This window comes from Nannobrachium achirus (assembly GCF_963921795.1).
Source record: "Nannobrachium achirus genome assembly, chromosome: 12".
NCBI classification, from domain to species: domain Eukaryota; kingdom Metazoa; phylum Chordata; class Actinopteri; order Myctophiformes; family Myctophidae; genus Nannobrachium; species Nannobrachium achirus.
The window spans coordinates 48,252,321-48,270,286 of NC_137832.1; the positions used below are offsets into that span (position 1 = coordinate 48,252,321).

At 43.2% G+C, this 17,966-nt stretch overlaps 1 protein-coding gene across 1 annotated transcript; it reads right to left on the reverse strand.

Annotated features, from left to right (window-relative positions):
* Positions 1-5,539: 5,539 nt before the first annotated feature.
* On the reverse strand, positions 5,540-11,429 carry LOC308296086 (retinol dehydrogenase 14; the record flags this gene model as incomplete). Its single annotated transcript, XM_080739208.1, has 4 exons — positions 5,540-5,799; positions 6,590-6,892; positions 7,972-8,214; positions 11,309-11,429. The coding sequence occupies 4 exons, from the start codon at positions 11,427-11,429 to the stop codon at positions 5,540-5,542; spliced, it is 927 nt and encodes a 308-aa protein (XP_080595334.1).
* Between the last annotated feature and the right edge of the window lie 6,537 nt (positions 11,430-17,966).

The following is a 17,966-nucleotide window of genomic DNA, read 5'->3' on the forward strand; positions in this document are numbered from 1 at the left end:
ATTTGATGTTCTTGCTGTGTGTGTTTGTGTGCGCGGGTGCGTGCGTGTGGGCACACAGTGCAGCCCAGTGCTCCTGAGAATGTGACAATGACTGTGGAAGAAGAGAGAGGGGAAATCCCTCGTCTGCTGGTCAAATGGGAGCCCCCTCGTGGCACAGACCCCCGCTCTGGTTGGGTGACCATCAACTATGAGCTACGAGTCAAACGAGAGGACGACAAGGAGTGGGAGGTGCGTGAAACACAAGACTGTGGGGGGTTTCCCGATGAGTTGAATGAAGCCTGATTTGTATCTACTTCTGTACGTAAGCTATTTCTTGGAGAGAAACAGCATTTTATGACGGTATATTCAATTTAACCACTTGAGCACTATCTTACCTGCGAAAGGAAATGTTGAAAGATTTGGAAAATGTTCGCATATGATGTGGCAATCTCCAAGCTCCAAGCTCATAGATCTGCAATTCTTATTAACGTTTTTGAAAATGTTTGCCTATAATGTTATGTATCCGCTTCATGCCTTGTGGCCAGGGGTCATCGTCATGCTGTGGTGGACATTTTTGTAAAAATCTAATTTTTTTTAAAGAGCTAACCCTGAATGATCATAATAGGTCTGTAACTCTGAGAGTTACATGGTAAATGGTAAATGGTGCATTTATATAGCGCTTTTATCCAAGGCGCTTTACATAGATTGTGCATTACATTCACCCATTCACACACACATTCATACACCGGTGGCGGAGGAAACAATGCAAGGCACCAACCTACTCACCGGGAGCAATTAGTGGTTCAGAGTCTTGCTCAAGGACCCTTCGAGGCTTCGACATTAACTCAGGGGGAGCCCGGATTCGAACTGGGCACCCTTCGGGAACCCTTTGTTCTCTAATAACGGTTTCTCTACCCCTGAGCTATGCCGCCCCTATATAGAGTTATAGGGGTCCTTGTAAATAAAATGTTTGAGAACCACTAGTACTAGTGGACCTATATAATATTCCATGGTGTCATCATAGTAAATAAGTGTCATACCTAGAAAACTGAAGACATTCAGTAATTGGTTATTCTGATCAAAATAAGAACATTATAATGGTGTGTAAAAAATGAAATAAAACATTTGCCAAGGACAAGGGCAAGGCCAAGCCACACATTTGTCCTTGTGCAGATATATTGATGACCCCTGCTAGTGGCACATGAGGCCTTTTCATTTCATTTGCTATGATGTCATGCCCAAAATAGCTTTTAGTTTTGTTTCTCACCAGGAGTACACGTCAGGCAGGCAGACACATTTCAGTGTGTACAGCGTCCACCCCGGGGATGTGTACATGGTCCAGGTGCGCTGTAAACTAGACCACGGCTACTGGAGTGAGTGGAGCTTCACCACCTACACAGAAGTCCCTGAATGTAAGCCTCAATTATTCCTGTTGAACCTTGGGTAGAACCTTGGGTTATAGTTGGCCATATTGTACATCATTTATCCTCTCGAGGTCGAGGTCAAGTAACCGGAAGTAGTGTTTTTTTAGTCATTCTCACTGCATGTTGAAACAGGTTTCATCAAACATTTGGACTGACAGAATCATCTAAGTTTGTCCAAATATGGACATAACTGACGTCAGGGTCAATCGGCGTTGTTAGGCAAAAGCCAGGTCTTCTCTCTAATTACACATTGGGAAATGGTTGACCTCAGCACAAATTAACGTTGTTAGGAAACGGTTTTCTTGAGTGACATCATACCAGATCACGAGAGAGGGGGCAAGTGAGAAAGGGAGCGAGAGAGGGAAGGAAAGTGAGAGGGGTAGGGAAGGAGGGAGAGGGAGGAAGAGAGCCAATTCCAACCACGCAATAACCAGTGCTGGGTAACAAAATCTCCACTTGCTGATCGGTGCAAGCAGATAACTGCTGGTATACTGGAAGTATACAAACTCAAAGTTCTAGCAAAATTTCAACATTAGCTCTAATTCCCTCTTTGGATCTATAGTAAAACAATCAGAGATTAGGCTACTTTGTTCCGATAAGAATTAATTATTCTCAAATGTTATGTGGAAAAATATTTTTCAGACACAGTCAAGGAGAGGCCAGAGAGGATTTTGCTGTCCATTTTTACATTTGCACTTTTCGCAGCGGTGTGCACCTTGGTCACAAAGAGGAAATGGTATGTATAAAACAATATCTAACTCTGCTGTTTAGCAAAAGCAAGAACTAGGAGAAGAACGTGACTCATGCCCTTCTATTACAGTGTGAAGCAATGTCTACTGCCACCTATCCCTAGTCCAAAAATAAAAGGATTTGATGCTGAACATCTGAAGGTAATATCACATTACTATTTCTTGCAGACCATGGAATGAAATGATACCTAGCATGAAGTGAGCGGTGCTATTTATGATTTAATTTCATTAAAAATACGGTGCCATGATTTTTTTCCCCTTACATGATCATCAGGTATTATAAATATACTAGGCGGAAGATCTTTTCCAAAAAAGTGTACAGAAAGTGTTAAAATGATGTTTTTATGTGGCCACACCCACCAGTTCATTACTAAGTATGCCTGGTTGTCAGGTGGGTGGTGACCCAGCTGGTTAGCCATACCCTGAGTTTATGATGTCATTAACTCAGTGTTTTTCAATCGGCTTTCTGGAAGTAACGAAAAATTAACAGGGAAGACAAATGTGCACATTATAACCACAGCTGGGGGTCTATTAGAGTGATGTTAACTCCATAGACACATACAAAACAGAAAAAGTACAAAACTATGGCACCACCTCTTTAAGCGTCCCGCTGGCCAATCACAGCGCGTCCTGCAAAGCTTGGCCAATGGGATCCTGGGCGTACAACAAACCTTGAGCCCTTTGTGCCAAGATGTAGGCCATATCTAGGCCAGAATGTAGGCCACACTTCAGCAGATGTTGGAGCTTAGCTCCTTCCAGGAGCACCGCTCAAAATAAGGGTTTTCCTGACGTAATTCTAGACTTATCTTTTTTTCCAGAGCGGACACTCAGAAGATGTTCTCAGTGCCTTGATTGCCAACCAGATTTTCCCTCCTATGCTGGCCTGTAAGGACCAGAATGAGGAGCATCTAATCGTGTTGGACAGCGAAGGAGACAGCATCTGCCTGGGTTCCCACAAGAACCAGAAGATACAGAGAAGCCTGATTACTCCCAACTTATACTGTGACACCCACGGCCAGGCGCCAACCACTGTCCAGAGCAGCGTGGCAAAGGCTGTGGAGAAAAATGAGGCACACATTCCAAAAAACAATGCATCTCACCCTGGGAAGAGCCTGTCAGCATTAGAGCAACTGAGGCTCTTCACACCACAGCCCTCAGCCAGTGAACGGTACACAGACACCCCGTCAAATGATTGCAGTAAACACAGCATTGACTGCATTGCTGAGAACATTGTGGGCCCTTTTACAGACAGCGGTTACGTGGACGTTCAGACGAACGAGGAAAGCGAGAGACAGGAAGACTATAGCAGAGTCAGTGGAGTGAACAGTGACAATGCACTGTTCCTCCAGAGAGCGCCTGCTCCGCTCAACATCACATGTAAAGAGAAATACCAGCACGCAGACAGCTTTGATCTGATGCAGTGCAGTAGGCGTCATGTGACCGTCAGTTCAAAAGAGGGATTATGCATTGGACTGGATAATGGCTACGTGGAAACTATTCCTACATTGCCTAAAATGTAAAACGATAACATGTCTATTGTCCATTTATCAAATAGACATGTGAAACATGTCGCCCCCCCAATTGTGTGTGTGTGGGGTGAGACATGTTTCTACCCAACAGCAATGTTGGGTAGATTAAAAAACATAAAAATAAAAAAATAACCTGTGTTCCAGTTGATCAAATGTAGTTTAAAAATAGCATACAAAATACCTTAATAACACATTTCCAACTGCTGACCTTCTTTGCTGACCGTTTTTTCAGAATAAAGCAGCAACTTCATGCACTACATAACAATACATGGATTTTTGGCGTCACACACAGAAATCGTAGGAACACATTACGTGTAATCACTTTTTTTCAGATCGGCATACCACATAGGCTGTGATGCCTAATCTCTCGAGACAGCCTCAGAGTCGCTACGCTTCTGACAGACCGACAAGTGTCGCCCTTTCTTCTTTGACGATGGGTTCCCAGATTGTGTGATGCCTGACAGCGTGTGGCAGGTTCAAATCCCGATTTCGCCAAACTTTGCTGCATGTCACTCCTCATCTCTCTCCCCGTTTCCTGTCTACCTACTGTACTATGAATAAAGGCAGAAAATATATAAAAAAAAAATAGCTGTTATAACGTAATGATGTATTAATGTGCACATTACCCGTTTTATATGTTAAAATCCATTTCTAATCACTTTAACAATAATCTGCATTGTTAGCGTTCAGTGTAGATTTACAGTTACAGCAGCGTTTCTAGCAACAATCAACAGAAGCTGTCCAGGAAAGACCACAACTTAATGCACAGGTACATCAGATTTTTAAATCAATCTTTATTGAAAAAAAGAGGAAAAAAAGATGCCATGTGCATCACTGACATTATCCTTGGTCAAAACCAACCTCGAGTGTATACTGTCGAGCTTACTGTCACATGTCAGTGACATCACTGGTGAAAACTAGGTACCCTCACAAAAATCATGCAGTAATCCTGGTCTCGATACTGCCTCCACCTGGCCAGCCAGGGTGCCTGATGGAGGGCAAAGGAACTGGTTGGAATAACGTGTTCCTTCCACGCGCTACATCTTCCTGGGGAAACTCCCTCCTGTCAGGTGATAAGATTCCTCATGCATTGAAGGAAGCATGAGCTCAGTTCGGGGCTCTCCCCAGGTTGGCAGAGGGAGAGCAGCACCCAGGATTACAGCTTAGGAAATTGGCACTGGGTGAAAAATGGGTAACAAAAATTGTGGGATACAAATTTATAAAAAAAAAAGAAGAAATCACAGCCACCACATGCTGTATTTTTTTTCATGCTCGCGCTACTGAAACACTAGCGGGGTTATTGTTTAATGTCAATATTCAAGTAGAAACTAGAACTCAGAAGGTGTAACCCAGATAAAATACTTCTATCTCTCTGTTGGGCCAAAACCAACTCCAAAAAAGGTTTTCAGGAAATGAAAAAACATCCAGCTCAAGTGGAATTAGGAGTTTTTGGCCAAATCGCCTTTTACTACTTTGCATTGGTGTTTTTTTTAACCAACAAACAGACTTGAAGGGTGTTCAATAGCACTGCTTTATGAAAAGAGAGGGCTAAACAGGTGGAGTTAGCTGGTTTGTTAGACAGTGTGAGACAGTGTTTTGGCCGAAGCGCTTTTTACTAGTTTTCATTGGTTCAATGTTTTTTTAACCAATACACAGACGTAAAGGCTGTTCAATTTATGAAGAAAAAAATAATATAAATAGCAGTCAACTTCTGTGTTTTGGCATGGTTGGGTTTCACACCTAATGCAGAACATACCAAGTTCACATGAAAAATTTACAGAAGTACAGTACTCAATCAAGTAAATGTACTTAGTTAAGTTACACCATAGTCCAGTGCTGATGTCCAACTCACTCTCCATCAGACCAGCTTGACCAGTCTCTCGCTGGCCTCCCACAGTTTCTTGGCCACGCCGGAGTCTCTGGCGAAAGGACGCAGGGTGGCCGGCCGGCAGTCCACAAAGTAGCCGCCGCTGTGCTGGGCTGCCTCGTCCGACACAGCGCAGTAGACGACCGTCTGAGCGCCCACCTCAGACGGCACAAAGAACATCCACATGATCACCTGCATCAGCATCCGGAACAGGAAGGAGAAGTGGCAGGTCCAGCCGCTTTGGACGAAACCTGGAGGACACACACACAGAGCCACAAACAGAGACGTTAGATCAGTGCACCAGTTGCTCAGGAGGTAGAGTGGCTGTTCTGTTACCAGTTTGATCACCGCTCTGCCTCTGTTAGTGACAGTATCGAAGTGTCCATGAGCCTTGTTCGGCCATAGACATGTTGTTACGAGCTACTTTCTGTCAATAACTTCTGTGCAGGTGAGTAGTTATGGAGTTTGGAAGCGCTCGTTGGAAATCACTCAACAGTCCTGCGTACCACCGGTTTCTAAATTGAACATATGCAGGAGGCAGCTGGATGGCTCGTTATTAAAAATGAGCTCTGCCAAACTTCAACACTTCAAAAAATAACCACCTACACAGAATGTATTGACCGAAAGTAGCTCATAACATGTCTACGGTGGATATCTATGAAACAAACACTTTGCATATAGCTTTCCGTACAGCTGCAATGTTGGCGAGTTTAACGATGCCCATGCATCCAAACTTTTCTGTTTGGATGCATGGGCTGTCAATGGTTGGTATTGCAACTCTAGATTGAACATATAAAAAAATCTAGTGCTGCAAGTAGCGGATAGGTAGCAGCATTCCTGCAAAGTCTAAGCAAACCAATATCACCTGTGAATTTTGTAATGTGTACTATGAATGATGTTACTCTGTGTTTTGTTATGTGTCCTACGAAGTTACTCTGTGTTTTGTAATGTGTCCTATGATGTTACATGTGTTTTACCACATAGTACAAGTAAACTCGATGGTGTCTTGGCTAGTACACAAAGTTTCTGGTGAGCTCTCACCAGGATGCACAGCGTAGGTGGTCAGCCCTTTCCCCTCGGTGATGCGGGCCAGCTCCTGGCTGAAGTAGACGTTGGCCAGCTTGCTGCGGCAGTAGGTGAAGAACGGCACCAGGTTGTAGTTGAGGTCCTGGAAGTTGAGTCTCTGGTACTTGTAGCTGGAGCAGGTGAGGGTGACCACCCTGCTGGGGGCGCTCTCCTTCAGGCAGGGCAGCAGCAGATTGGTCAGCAGGAAGTGGCCCAGGTGGTTGACCCCGAAGCACATGCTGAAGCCGTCGTCCGTCCAGTCCAGAACACTGGGCATGCCTGCATGCACGGGCAGCAAAATGGGAAAATAAGTTATCTAAAGGAAAACATCCAAGTATGATGAGGCAGCTGAACTGCGAGGTGAACCACTTAACTCATTCAGAGCCCCAGACATTAACGGATTATAATGTCCAAAGTGCCTCCTTCAGGTCCCATTCACTTGCGTTGTCTTATTTTGAAGGCCAGAAGTCCACCACGCAATCACTTCCGGTCTGACGTCATCGGATCGTGCGCCGGAACCGATCCGTGTCCACGTGGAGTTGTGTAATGGCCGACCGGAGCTTTTATCATTGTGTAACATAAGCGAGCATCTGCCTCCATCCTAGCTTCTAAAGTGTAGTTTTGAGATAATGGACATTAAAGATGAGATCCCCCGTCCACCTCAATGTTAAGGATGGGACTATTTTGTGCTCGTGGAGCCGTGATGATGCGAAATCAGCGACGGATTTCGTCTCCGGACCGCCGGCGATTCTTCTCGGTAATGTACTCGCCGTTACAGTAATCTATTACTTTTCCCGAGATATCCCGTGAATGGCACTACAGATACTCGAGTACATTTCGCGAGACATCTCGTGAATGGCACTAGATGAGTTAAGCACTATTTTATACTTTTTGCCGTGCGGGTTGAAAACAGGCAATCTGCGAGCTACTGTAGATCGGCGACAGCTAGTTTTGGAAATCACTTGCCTATATGACTTGCCCAAAATACAGACACGCCAGTTTGAAAGGTAAAAAAGAAAAGAAAAAATTAAAAAAGCCTACTGCTCGTTGGGGAGGGTCTTCTATTCTTGTATTTGTTTTACTGGGGATAAGGTTAGAAATAACTTTAGGGTTAGGCATAGTTTTACTGAGGTGAAGATTAGGAACAGGGTTAGGTTTTGGCACTGTTTTACTGAGGTTGAGGTTAGGAATAAGGATAGGTTCAACCGTTTAGGCATAGTTTACCGAGGTTACGTTTAGGAATACCAGGCAGAAACCGCTCTAGCGATAGACACCCGAGGCGACTGTGTTTTGGGGAGAGCGTTCTGGTATTGGTGTGAAAGGGGTTCAGCTCAATCAGGTTCTCAACAGAGACTCACCGGCGTTGTTGACAAGGATGTTCAGACGCTTCTCTTTCTGCAGGAAGCTCTTACAGAAGGCCCTGATGGAAGACATGTTGCCCAGATCCAGCTCCATGTAGAGGACATTGAGACTGTGGCTCCTGAACTTGATCTCTCTCACAGCCTTCTCTGCCTTTTCCACGTCTCTGCAGGCGATGATCACACGGGCACCTCGCATGGCCAGAGCCACAGCCGTCTCCTTACCGATGCCAGAACTTCCACCTGATAGAGAAATAAGGGGTGCATCAATGAATCGAGTCACTCAGGGGCATCGATTGGGGCATCATGGGATGGTAATTGCTAACCCCCTAGTGTTCTCATTAGCCTTCAGTTATTGCGACCGTCAGGTCGCAGTTACTATCAAAACCTCCACAAACTGTGAGTCCGTCCGTCAGTCAGTCCGTCCGTCAGTCTGTCTGTCACACGTCACATGTCACACTTTTGCCCTGCTCATATCTCCGCAACCGTTGCCCCGATCCATGCCAGATTTTGCACACACACTCCTTGCCTGCCAAACTACAACCTCCAAGGACCCCCGGATGTAAAAAATGACCAAATGTGCAAAAATGACCAAATCACCACCCCAACGGGGCTGCTCACGGGGAATTCCCGGGGACCACCGACTCCTGGTGCTCCAGAACGGATGCAAAAGTGGTGGCGCCCCCAGTGGAGGACCCCCTGCCACTGCAGCGCACATAAAATGCCGTAACTCGGGCTAGGAGCGACCGGGAGAGCCGGGGCCGGTACCTATTCGTCCGCCTCGGCGGCGCGGAGAACCCACCATTTTTGGACACTGCTCCTACAATTTTTGCCCTAAAATCACTCAAATCGGTACACAGTATGTCTACACTCATGTCATCAACATGGATCTGTCCCATATAGCGCCACCTTCAGGCCGATTTTTTAAAACACATTTTTGGACACTGCTCCTACAATTTTTGCCCTAAAATCACGCAAATCGCTACACAGTATGTCTCCACTCATCTCATCAACATGGATCTGTCCCATATAGCGCCACCTTCAGGCCGATTTTTTCAAACACATTTTTGGACACTGCTCCTACAGATTTTGCCCTAAAATCACACAAATCGGTACACACTATGTCTACACTCAGCGCCACCATCAGGCCGCTTTTTTTCAACCACATTTTTGGACACTGCTCCTACACATTTTGCCCTAAAATCACGCTGCGACCTGACGGTCGCTTATCTCCCGATTAGGGAGTCTTACTGGTTTTATGCATTATTGTCCCCAACTCTGAATTGTGTTAGCAGATTAATCTGATTTCATCGCAATCGATGTAGGCCTACGTCCATCTACATACTGTACACGTGTGACACGTGGTAGAATTTAGAAAAGCCTTTTATTGTTTAATGCAACCATTCATTTATTTATTAACCACTTTCAACGTGGCATTCCTATTTTGGTAATGTCATTATAGGTGAACATTTTCAAACTATTTTCGCCCCAAACAATAGTGAAAATAGTTGCTCTACAAGTATGCCACCCTCTACATATCTTTCTGAAATTATGCCTCTGTCGATGAACGGTGTGGTTCTCAAAGTGGGGTCCAGGGACCTACACATAGGCTATATGGGTTCCATATGGAACCAGCAGGTCTGTTAACACATTGACCATAGTACAGTTCCATTTGTTTCTTTCTCAAGAGTTCTCTGGGAGTGGGGGTCCTTGAAATTAAAAGTTTCGAGAGAGTTGCGACAACTCCGTTCACTTCATGGGGCCATGTCTACACATCTAGGCTAGCTCCTTTCGGAACCCCTCACTCCACTGCTACGCAGCTCCGAGATGGGGTTCCTACTGGTAGCATGCCGGAATCCTGCGGCTGGATCGCCGATCCGCCGTTAGCGAACACTTCTTACCTTTGGTGAACACTCTATCCAAAAAGTGACGGGTCTCTGTTAATCTATAATCGTTTTACTTCTTTAAGGTGGAAGAAACTCGAAGCAAGGGGGTGAAATAAAGTTTTTATATCGCTCAGAAGGTCAGCCGGCTCTGTGTTTTTAGACATTCCGGAAGTTGTGGCCGCATAGGGAAACATTACTGCCTCCCCTGGTCACGTGGTATATACACAAGTTACACAACGGGGAAAACACGGGAAAACACAGAGCCGGCTGACCTTCTGAGCGATATAAAAACTTTATTTCACCCCCTTGCTTCGAGTTTCTTCCACCTTAAAGAAGTAAAACGATTATAGATTAACAGAGACCCGTCACTTTTTGGATAGAATGTTCACCAAAGGTAAGAAGTGTTCGCTAACGGCGGATCGGCGATGCAGCCGCAGGATTCCGGCATGCTACCAGTAGGAACCCCATCTCGGAGCTGCGTAGCAGTGGAGTGAGGGGTTCCGAAAGGAGCTACATCTAGGCTATTGGCGAATAGTGACAAAGCGTGAACCGGAAGTTTAGAGAATGCATTGGAGTCTATGAGGGAAAAGAAGCAAGCTTGATTTAAGCCAAGAGGCTTGGAAGAGGCATAGAAACACGTGACTTCCATAGAGAATTAATTGGACGACACCCTCCCGCCTCCACCCCACTCTATGCTCCACCCTCATTCTCAAAGGACAAGGAGACGGTATATGACTTTACTGTTTGTAGGAAGCCTCAGTATCACTTCGGCCCGGGCAACAGAATGTGCTCCGTGTGAAACTCGTGGAAAAAGTGGATATATTCTACTAAAACACGAGTTTTCTGCCGTAACTTTCAAATGGAGCAACTAGGTGACAGCTGACCCCAAGTCGCAGCAAATTGTTGCCAGCAATTAATAATTTATTGGGTGAGTACGAGTAGGCCTACACACGCAGCGGTAGCCCCACAACTTTTAATGCTGTCACGATAGTCTGACACAGACCATGAGAGTGTACAAAACAGGCTACATTAAAGTGATTAAATACTTGTATCACAGCCATAAAGGGACAGGCCGGGTCTCCACATTTCTCCTTCTCTTTAATAAACATAAAATACATTTCTGCCATGTATGGCTGATCCAATGTTGTCTGCTCGTTTCATCATTTCCAATCTTACTTGTTTCCTGTATTAGTTCTTTCCTGATTAGATTCATTTTGTATCCCTTCCGATCAGAAAATATATTCTATTTTACTAAAAAGCTGGATAGGAGAGACCCCTACCGAACAAACACTGTAACACTGTCTGAACAAGCCTATTTTATTTTACATTTAATATTTTACCCAAACTATATGACTTACATTACACCACCTTTACGAAATGGCCACGCATTACAGACTATATCTCATTCATTTGACACAGAGCAAATAATAAGTCCATGCATGATTTTTTACCTGTGATGAGAACCGTTTTTCCATCAAGTCTTTTCAGGTCGCTGCAAAACCTTCTCTTTTTCATCCATTTCAAAATAAAGAACGCAAACAAAGACGTGACAATTGTATACAACACATACATGCTTTAGAATGAATATAAACCAGGAATGAGCCCTACAACAGCGTCTGATGATGAGCAGTGGCAGCACTGTAGATGCTGCTTGCTGCGAGCTTGTTGATAAATGATAACGTGGTGGCTTGCTGGTTCAGTTTCCCATTCAATTTATAAAATGTTTAAGATGAATCGAGGTGAATTTTCAGGGATTGTCCTCCTTGGTGAACCCATGATGATATTTTTGATCTCAGTTAATGAGAATGAAATAAAAATGTTCCTCCTGCTATGAATGTCTTCTTCTTCTCTGAAACAGCTGACATTCTATCTTCTTCTCTGTGTTAATGGCAGATCGCAATCAATGTTTACATGTCCACACCGCCACCTACTGTACCAGAGTGTGTATTTTGGGTACCATTAAAAAATATATAATAATAATACGGTTATAATTGCTAGAAACACGAATCATTATGGGCATAAACAAGTTAAGAAGGGTCTATTTTGGTCTGATAATGACATGCCATATGCATTATTATTATTTTTCTTTTTACAAAAGATTGACAGTTTAACATTGAGGAACGAACAATGTTTAGTTGCCCACTTAACCTGTTTTTGTTTAAAGTCCCTTTCTAGTCTGTCCCTGTCTAATTATTTCATACAAGTATTTACCTGCCTCTCTACATTGTATACTTCTAATCTCATCATTAGTAATGGAGATGTTTACGCAGATTTTGTTTCACTAAAGTTTAAGAAGCGATATCTTTTTGCACAATATGTAAGAATACTTGTTACGAGCAAAGGTCTTAGAAACAGTAAAAGTACAAATGTATTCACACAAGTAAAAGTAATTATTACGTAGAATGGTTAATTTCACACTTTTTTGTTCATCGCTTACTACTGCAGCTGGTAAAGTGGGCTTGTTTTCTGCCCTGTCCGTCTGTCCGCGTGTGTCTTGTCACACAAAATCGTTTTGCACAAAATGCTGCACATCATGAATGCAGTACCCGATTGCTGGGAAACCTTGCATGCACATTCCCAATAAAGCAAAGAACAACCTCCTTCCCACAATTAAAAAAAAAATCTCCTCACGGTGGCCCAAATCACGTTTTGACCTATAACTCTTGAACCGTAGGTCATCAATGAACATTTCTTTCCATGGATTCCTTGGATCATGATGCAACATAGGCCCTTTGTGCCAGGTAAAAATGTCTGCCATTGTGCGTTTTCTTCAGAACACACATTTTGCTACTACTCAGATCCCTTTCCAAGTCGCCATGACCAAAGTGTGTGGGACCTGGGTAGGCAATCCGGCCTGGAGAAGACCTGTGCTTCGAGGAGCACACTTTTTTTTTGTCTAAATCTGCAAAGTAACTAAAGTGCAATATTTGCCTCTGAGATGTAGTGAAGTAGAAATAGGCCAATACAAAAAGTACCTAAAAATTGTAGCCTACTTTAAAGTACAGTTGGCTAATTAGTAAATGTAGTTACTTTGCACCACTGCTTATTATAATGTACTATACGTCACATTTTCTGGGACAGCATCTGTACACTGTGCATAGACCTTTTGAGTTTTGACACAGGACAATATTTCTAAAAATGACATGCCACATTAGAGTTCAGAATCAACTTTATTGTCCGTGTTTGATATTCTCAGCCATTGAGAAAGGAGCTGATTTTACGCATGTCGCTCTTGGTTATCTGCTAGCACTCCGACTCCGCCCCATACAATAGAACCGTCTTGTCTTGGTTTTCAGGCTGTTGATGTTGGACTTCCAGATGTTATGGAGTCTTTCCCAAGTCTGCGCTGGATGTCTTTTTGGGCAGCCTTGTCCTCCTGGCTAATCAAAAACCACTGTCCTAGAGAGTGTACAAATTAAACCAAATAGACACATTCATAACTGTATTTCCCTTTTCCAGAAGGCGGCATTAAACTTAATTCAACGTAATTAAAATTGTGTGTTCCGGGTCAGTTTCTCATAGCTTCATTTGATTGTCTCAGCAGCAGATTTGAACCCGAAACACACATGGAAGGTGTTGTGTGTTTCTGGTTTATTGACCCATACACTACAGTCTTAGATTTAGATGAACACTGTGGGTTTTTACTGTGTATTGTTGACCTATAGTCGTGTCCTGTGTGTTGGCTGCCCTCTCCCAGGAATGTAAGAAGAACGCAACATGCTACCGTGAGGGGACAACACTGAGCTGCTTCTGTTGCGATGGTTCGCTGCAGCACACCTGTCAAGATGATGGAACATGGAGTGGAGGACAACCTTTCTGTGTGACATGTACGTTTCAATATGATTTCAGCTGTCTGTCTGTCTGTCTGTCTGTCTGTCTGTCTGTCTGTCTGTCTGTCTGTCTGTCTGTCTGTCTGTCTGTCTGTCTGTCTGTCTGTCTGTGTCTCTCTCTCTCTCTCTCTCTCTCTCTCGCACTCTCTCTCTCTCTCTGTGGTGCATGAGGGCTACAGGTTTTAACAAAATCATTGTTAATACAGCTTTTTTTTAGATTTACATTAGACTGAAGCCAACAGATTAGTAAAACCTTTCAAAAGGATTGTGTAGAAATCAGCTTTTTTTAAAGAAATGTTTTGGCGGCCCAATTTAAATCGGGTGGGTCGCAACTCGCAACCCAGTGCTTGGGAAACAGTGCGCTATAGTACAATCAGAACATAGACCCATTTTGTTATTATTTGAATTAAATGAAATCACTCTACCATTAACCAATATGCTCCAACAGCATTACTTTAACTTTGAGAGTGTACTAATGGAACCATTTGGACACGTTGTGTTGGTTCCATTTGTATACTCTCTCACTTTTATGCTGAGGATTTTACTGTGTATGAACATGAAAAGCAGTGTCGATTTGTTGATTTATATCATTGCTTGATTGATTGATTGAAGACTATTAGAAGTTTGCATAGGAAAAGGTACAGTTTCACGACCGTACAGTTCACTGGTACAACGTCAACTAAGAGGAGATCCTAGAAAGCGTTTCTGCTTATTTGCACAGGAAACCATTTCAGTAGCTCATATAACATTGAATGACAGACGGATAGAACACAGTACTATGCAGTAGATATAGTCAGAAAAAAAGGGTCAGGGGGAGGGTAAGGCTGGGCTAGGTTTGTTTTTACCAGTTACGAACGGCTGCCGCCTGTAAGTGTTTTTTCAGGGCGATTTTAAAGGATGTTTGGGATCTACACTTCTTTAGGGCCTTCCCGTTCCACATTTTGGTGGTATAGCAGGAGAACGAGTTTGACCCATTGTTTGACTTGACTCTGGGTTGAACTGTGATCTGTGGCGCTGCCTCTGGTGTTGTAATTGTGGACATAACGTTTTTAAAGTATTTTGTCAGGTACATGGGTATCTTAGTGGTGTAGTGTATCTTGTACACCAGGCCCATTGCAAGATGCTGTACTCTGTATGCTTAAAGGTGCAATCCACAAGTTTCATGTCCTACCCATGTTTTGAACACAGGACTCCTGCACGGGAGACTAAACATACTGCTCAGCTAAGAAAAGAATCCCTCGCCACCAAAGATATATTGCACTTATGCGCTTGAGGCAGGGCTACTTGTCAACCAGGTGTCCTACTCGACACCAGGGTCTACATTTATCAATGGAAGAGTATACCACCTCAAACCACTGCAGATGAAGGCCTATTGCACTCACATACTCTACCATACCGGTTTGTTAAAATAACGTTTTGTTAATTAAAATAAGATCCGGATTGCAGCTTTAATTTCTCTGTTGGTGGTTTTGTAGCCTACAATAAAGAGACTGTCTTGTCCTATCTCTGAATTCATACTCGTTGTGCTGTTGGCAGGGCGCTCCGCTCCAGTGTAAACTGAGATGGCCTTTGGGAAGCCTCTTCTTTGAAAGCGGAGATTCCACTGTGCTTTGCTCTCAGACTCCCAGACAGACCATTAGCCGCAAAGCTCTAAACGCCTGAACTCTGGTTGGATCAGCTTCGTGTTTGTAAATGGGAACCACCTGTGTGTCCCCCTAATGGCTCAGTTCAGCTCCATGTTCCCACCATGACCTCTCTGAACATGTGCTGTTGTAGTGCTCTGCTGTCACCACTAGGATGCAGTGTATCACAGTTTATTTGCGAGAGAAAGCACTGTTACTGGCATCTCATCTGCTGTCTCATTGCCATGTGGAAGACCTGTTTTCAAAAATGTACTTGAGTAAAATTACAAAAAGTATTGGCATCAAAATATACATGAAGGGGTATTTCACTTTAGAACACTAATGTGGTCGTTTTAACGTCTATTCAGGCTTTTGTGTGCACCCCAGACAGTTTTTTTTTAAGCTGCTTGATTAAGTATTTGTATATTTGATATTCATTTGATCAGTACGATCACAGCGCTGTGAGCTTGTAGATCTGCTATTTCCGAATAATAGACAATGTACAAAATAGGGTGTAGTTGGTAAACAGATTTTGTAATATTATTCAACAAAGTAGCCTACAGTAACTGTGACTAAAGTTTTCAAATACTTGTAGTGTAAATAGGCTACTACAATATTTGACCCTGATATGTAGTGGATTTGAAGTATGAAGGACATGCTGCTGAGGTAAGATGATGAGTGTTGGCCTACAGTACATCCACAAATTCAAAATACTTGTTTTATAATGTATTTATTTATAAAACGGTATAGTAAAATCCATAACAATAAAATAAACATCAACGAATGGCATCAATAAAACAAGTAAAAAAACACAAGCGTAAAAGAGGCAATGCACATTATAAAAAACACCTTGGTGTAATACTGTAGTGTATGTCCCTATAAAATTAGACATTGAGGAAAGAGGCTTTCCCAGTTGACTTGAGATCAACCTCCACCCCCCCCCCCCCCCCCCCACCCCACCCCAACACACACACCACAGGGATCCTGTTCCATTCTCCATCCTCTTCTCATTAGCGCTACAAGTTGAGACTTCCTCTCGATAGCTATCAGGGATGGGTAGATCTTCTATCAGATCTGGAGCTCCGTTTGGGCCGCTCACTCGGTGTAACCGCAGGCTGAGTCACAGCTGGACACAATAGAACCTGAGTATTAACACCCCCACCCCACCCAACACATCATGAAAATGAATGGCTTTCATAAACCCGGTGCTGTATGTGTGGAGCTTCAGATGAAGTTTCTTTCGTGAGTCATCCACAAAGTCAAGTGCTTTTTGGCTCTGCGTGTGAGGGTATTTAAGGCGTATTTAGGTTTGGTAGTTCCCAGTGGTGGACAAAGTATTCAACCGCCAGTACTTGAGTCAAAGTACGGTATATACTGTAGATACTCCTGGTCAAATATTAATTGCGACCGTCAGGTCGCATTTTGTATCAAAACTTCAACCTCATGTCTGTCTGTCCGTTCGCCTGTCACGCTAATACACAACATTTCGTTACTTATCGACTTCAGTTCTTCCCTCCCATTCCATCCACAAAGGCAGGTCACAAAAAGTAACACATTTGGTGTAACACTCACTCACATGGGTCTGTGGCGCGTCGCTGATTGGCTCTCACATGCGTCTCACTCACATGGGTCTGTGGCCATAGAGGTAATATACTAATAAGACGCCTCAGGGCGAGATGCGACCTCACCCTAAAGGGCAAGGTCACACCTATTCTTGTCTATTTGGCCAGTGATGTATCAGACCAGTTCCCCATATTTAGGAACCATGCAAGTGTTCTCACAGCATCCCTGACATACACGGGTGGGTGACGTGACGTAACGTTTTCGCTGTCCTCGGTGTCAAACATGTATAAATAAAAAATATATTTGTCAAAAACCTTCTGAATATTGTGCAGGACATTAAGCTTTATGTGAACTTACTCAAGATTAAAACATTTCATTCCTCATTTCTTCAGAATTTTCAACCAAACATGGCAAAACTCATATGGTGTGACTGTCCTGACCTTGTTTCTCAAAGTGGGAACTTGAATAAAACTAAGAAAAAGAATTGCTAAAAATCATTTGAAAATGAATTTAGGCTAAAAAAAAATGTCTATTTGTGAGCCTATATCTTTTCAAAGTCAAAGCATAATGTTTTCAGTCATTTCTGATCAAAAACATTTTGTCCCCCAAACCAAAATCATTTGGTGTGACACTAGTTTGGACAAATTAAACAGGCAATTATTTGGACACCTATTGGCTAGAGAGGTCCTTCTTCTGTAAGGCTATTCAGCACTCCCAGCACAACTGCAAGACAGGTGTCTGAGGTGAGTTATGATTTTAACATTTTCATGAAATGCCATCTTGTTGAAACTTTGACAAACTCACCACTTTGGATGTCTGTTGGTGTGACACCTTTTCATAAAAAAAAGCTTAAGTTATTTGAAGTTTTGGTCATATTTCCATGTAGATCTAGGTTGCTTTGTTATAGCTAGCATGCTGTTAGCATGCTAATGTGTACATAGTAGCCTCAAGGTAAACCTAAATGCAGAAAACGTAATATGGTGTGACACTTAATCATAATGGTGTGACATGTCTGCTTGTCACGCCATATGATTGATTGTCACACCATATGATTTATACTGTATTTAACTACAGATATAACAATAAATAACAAA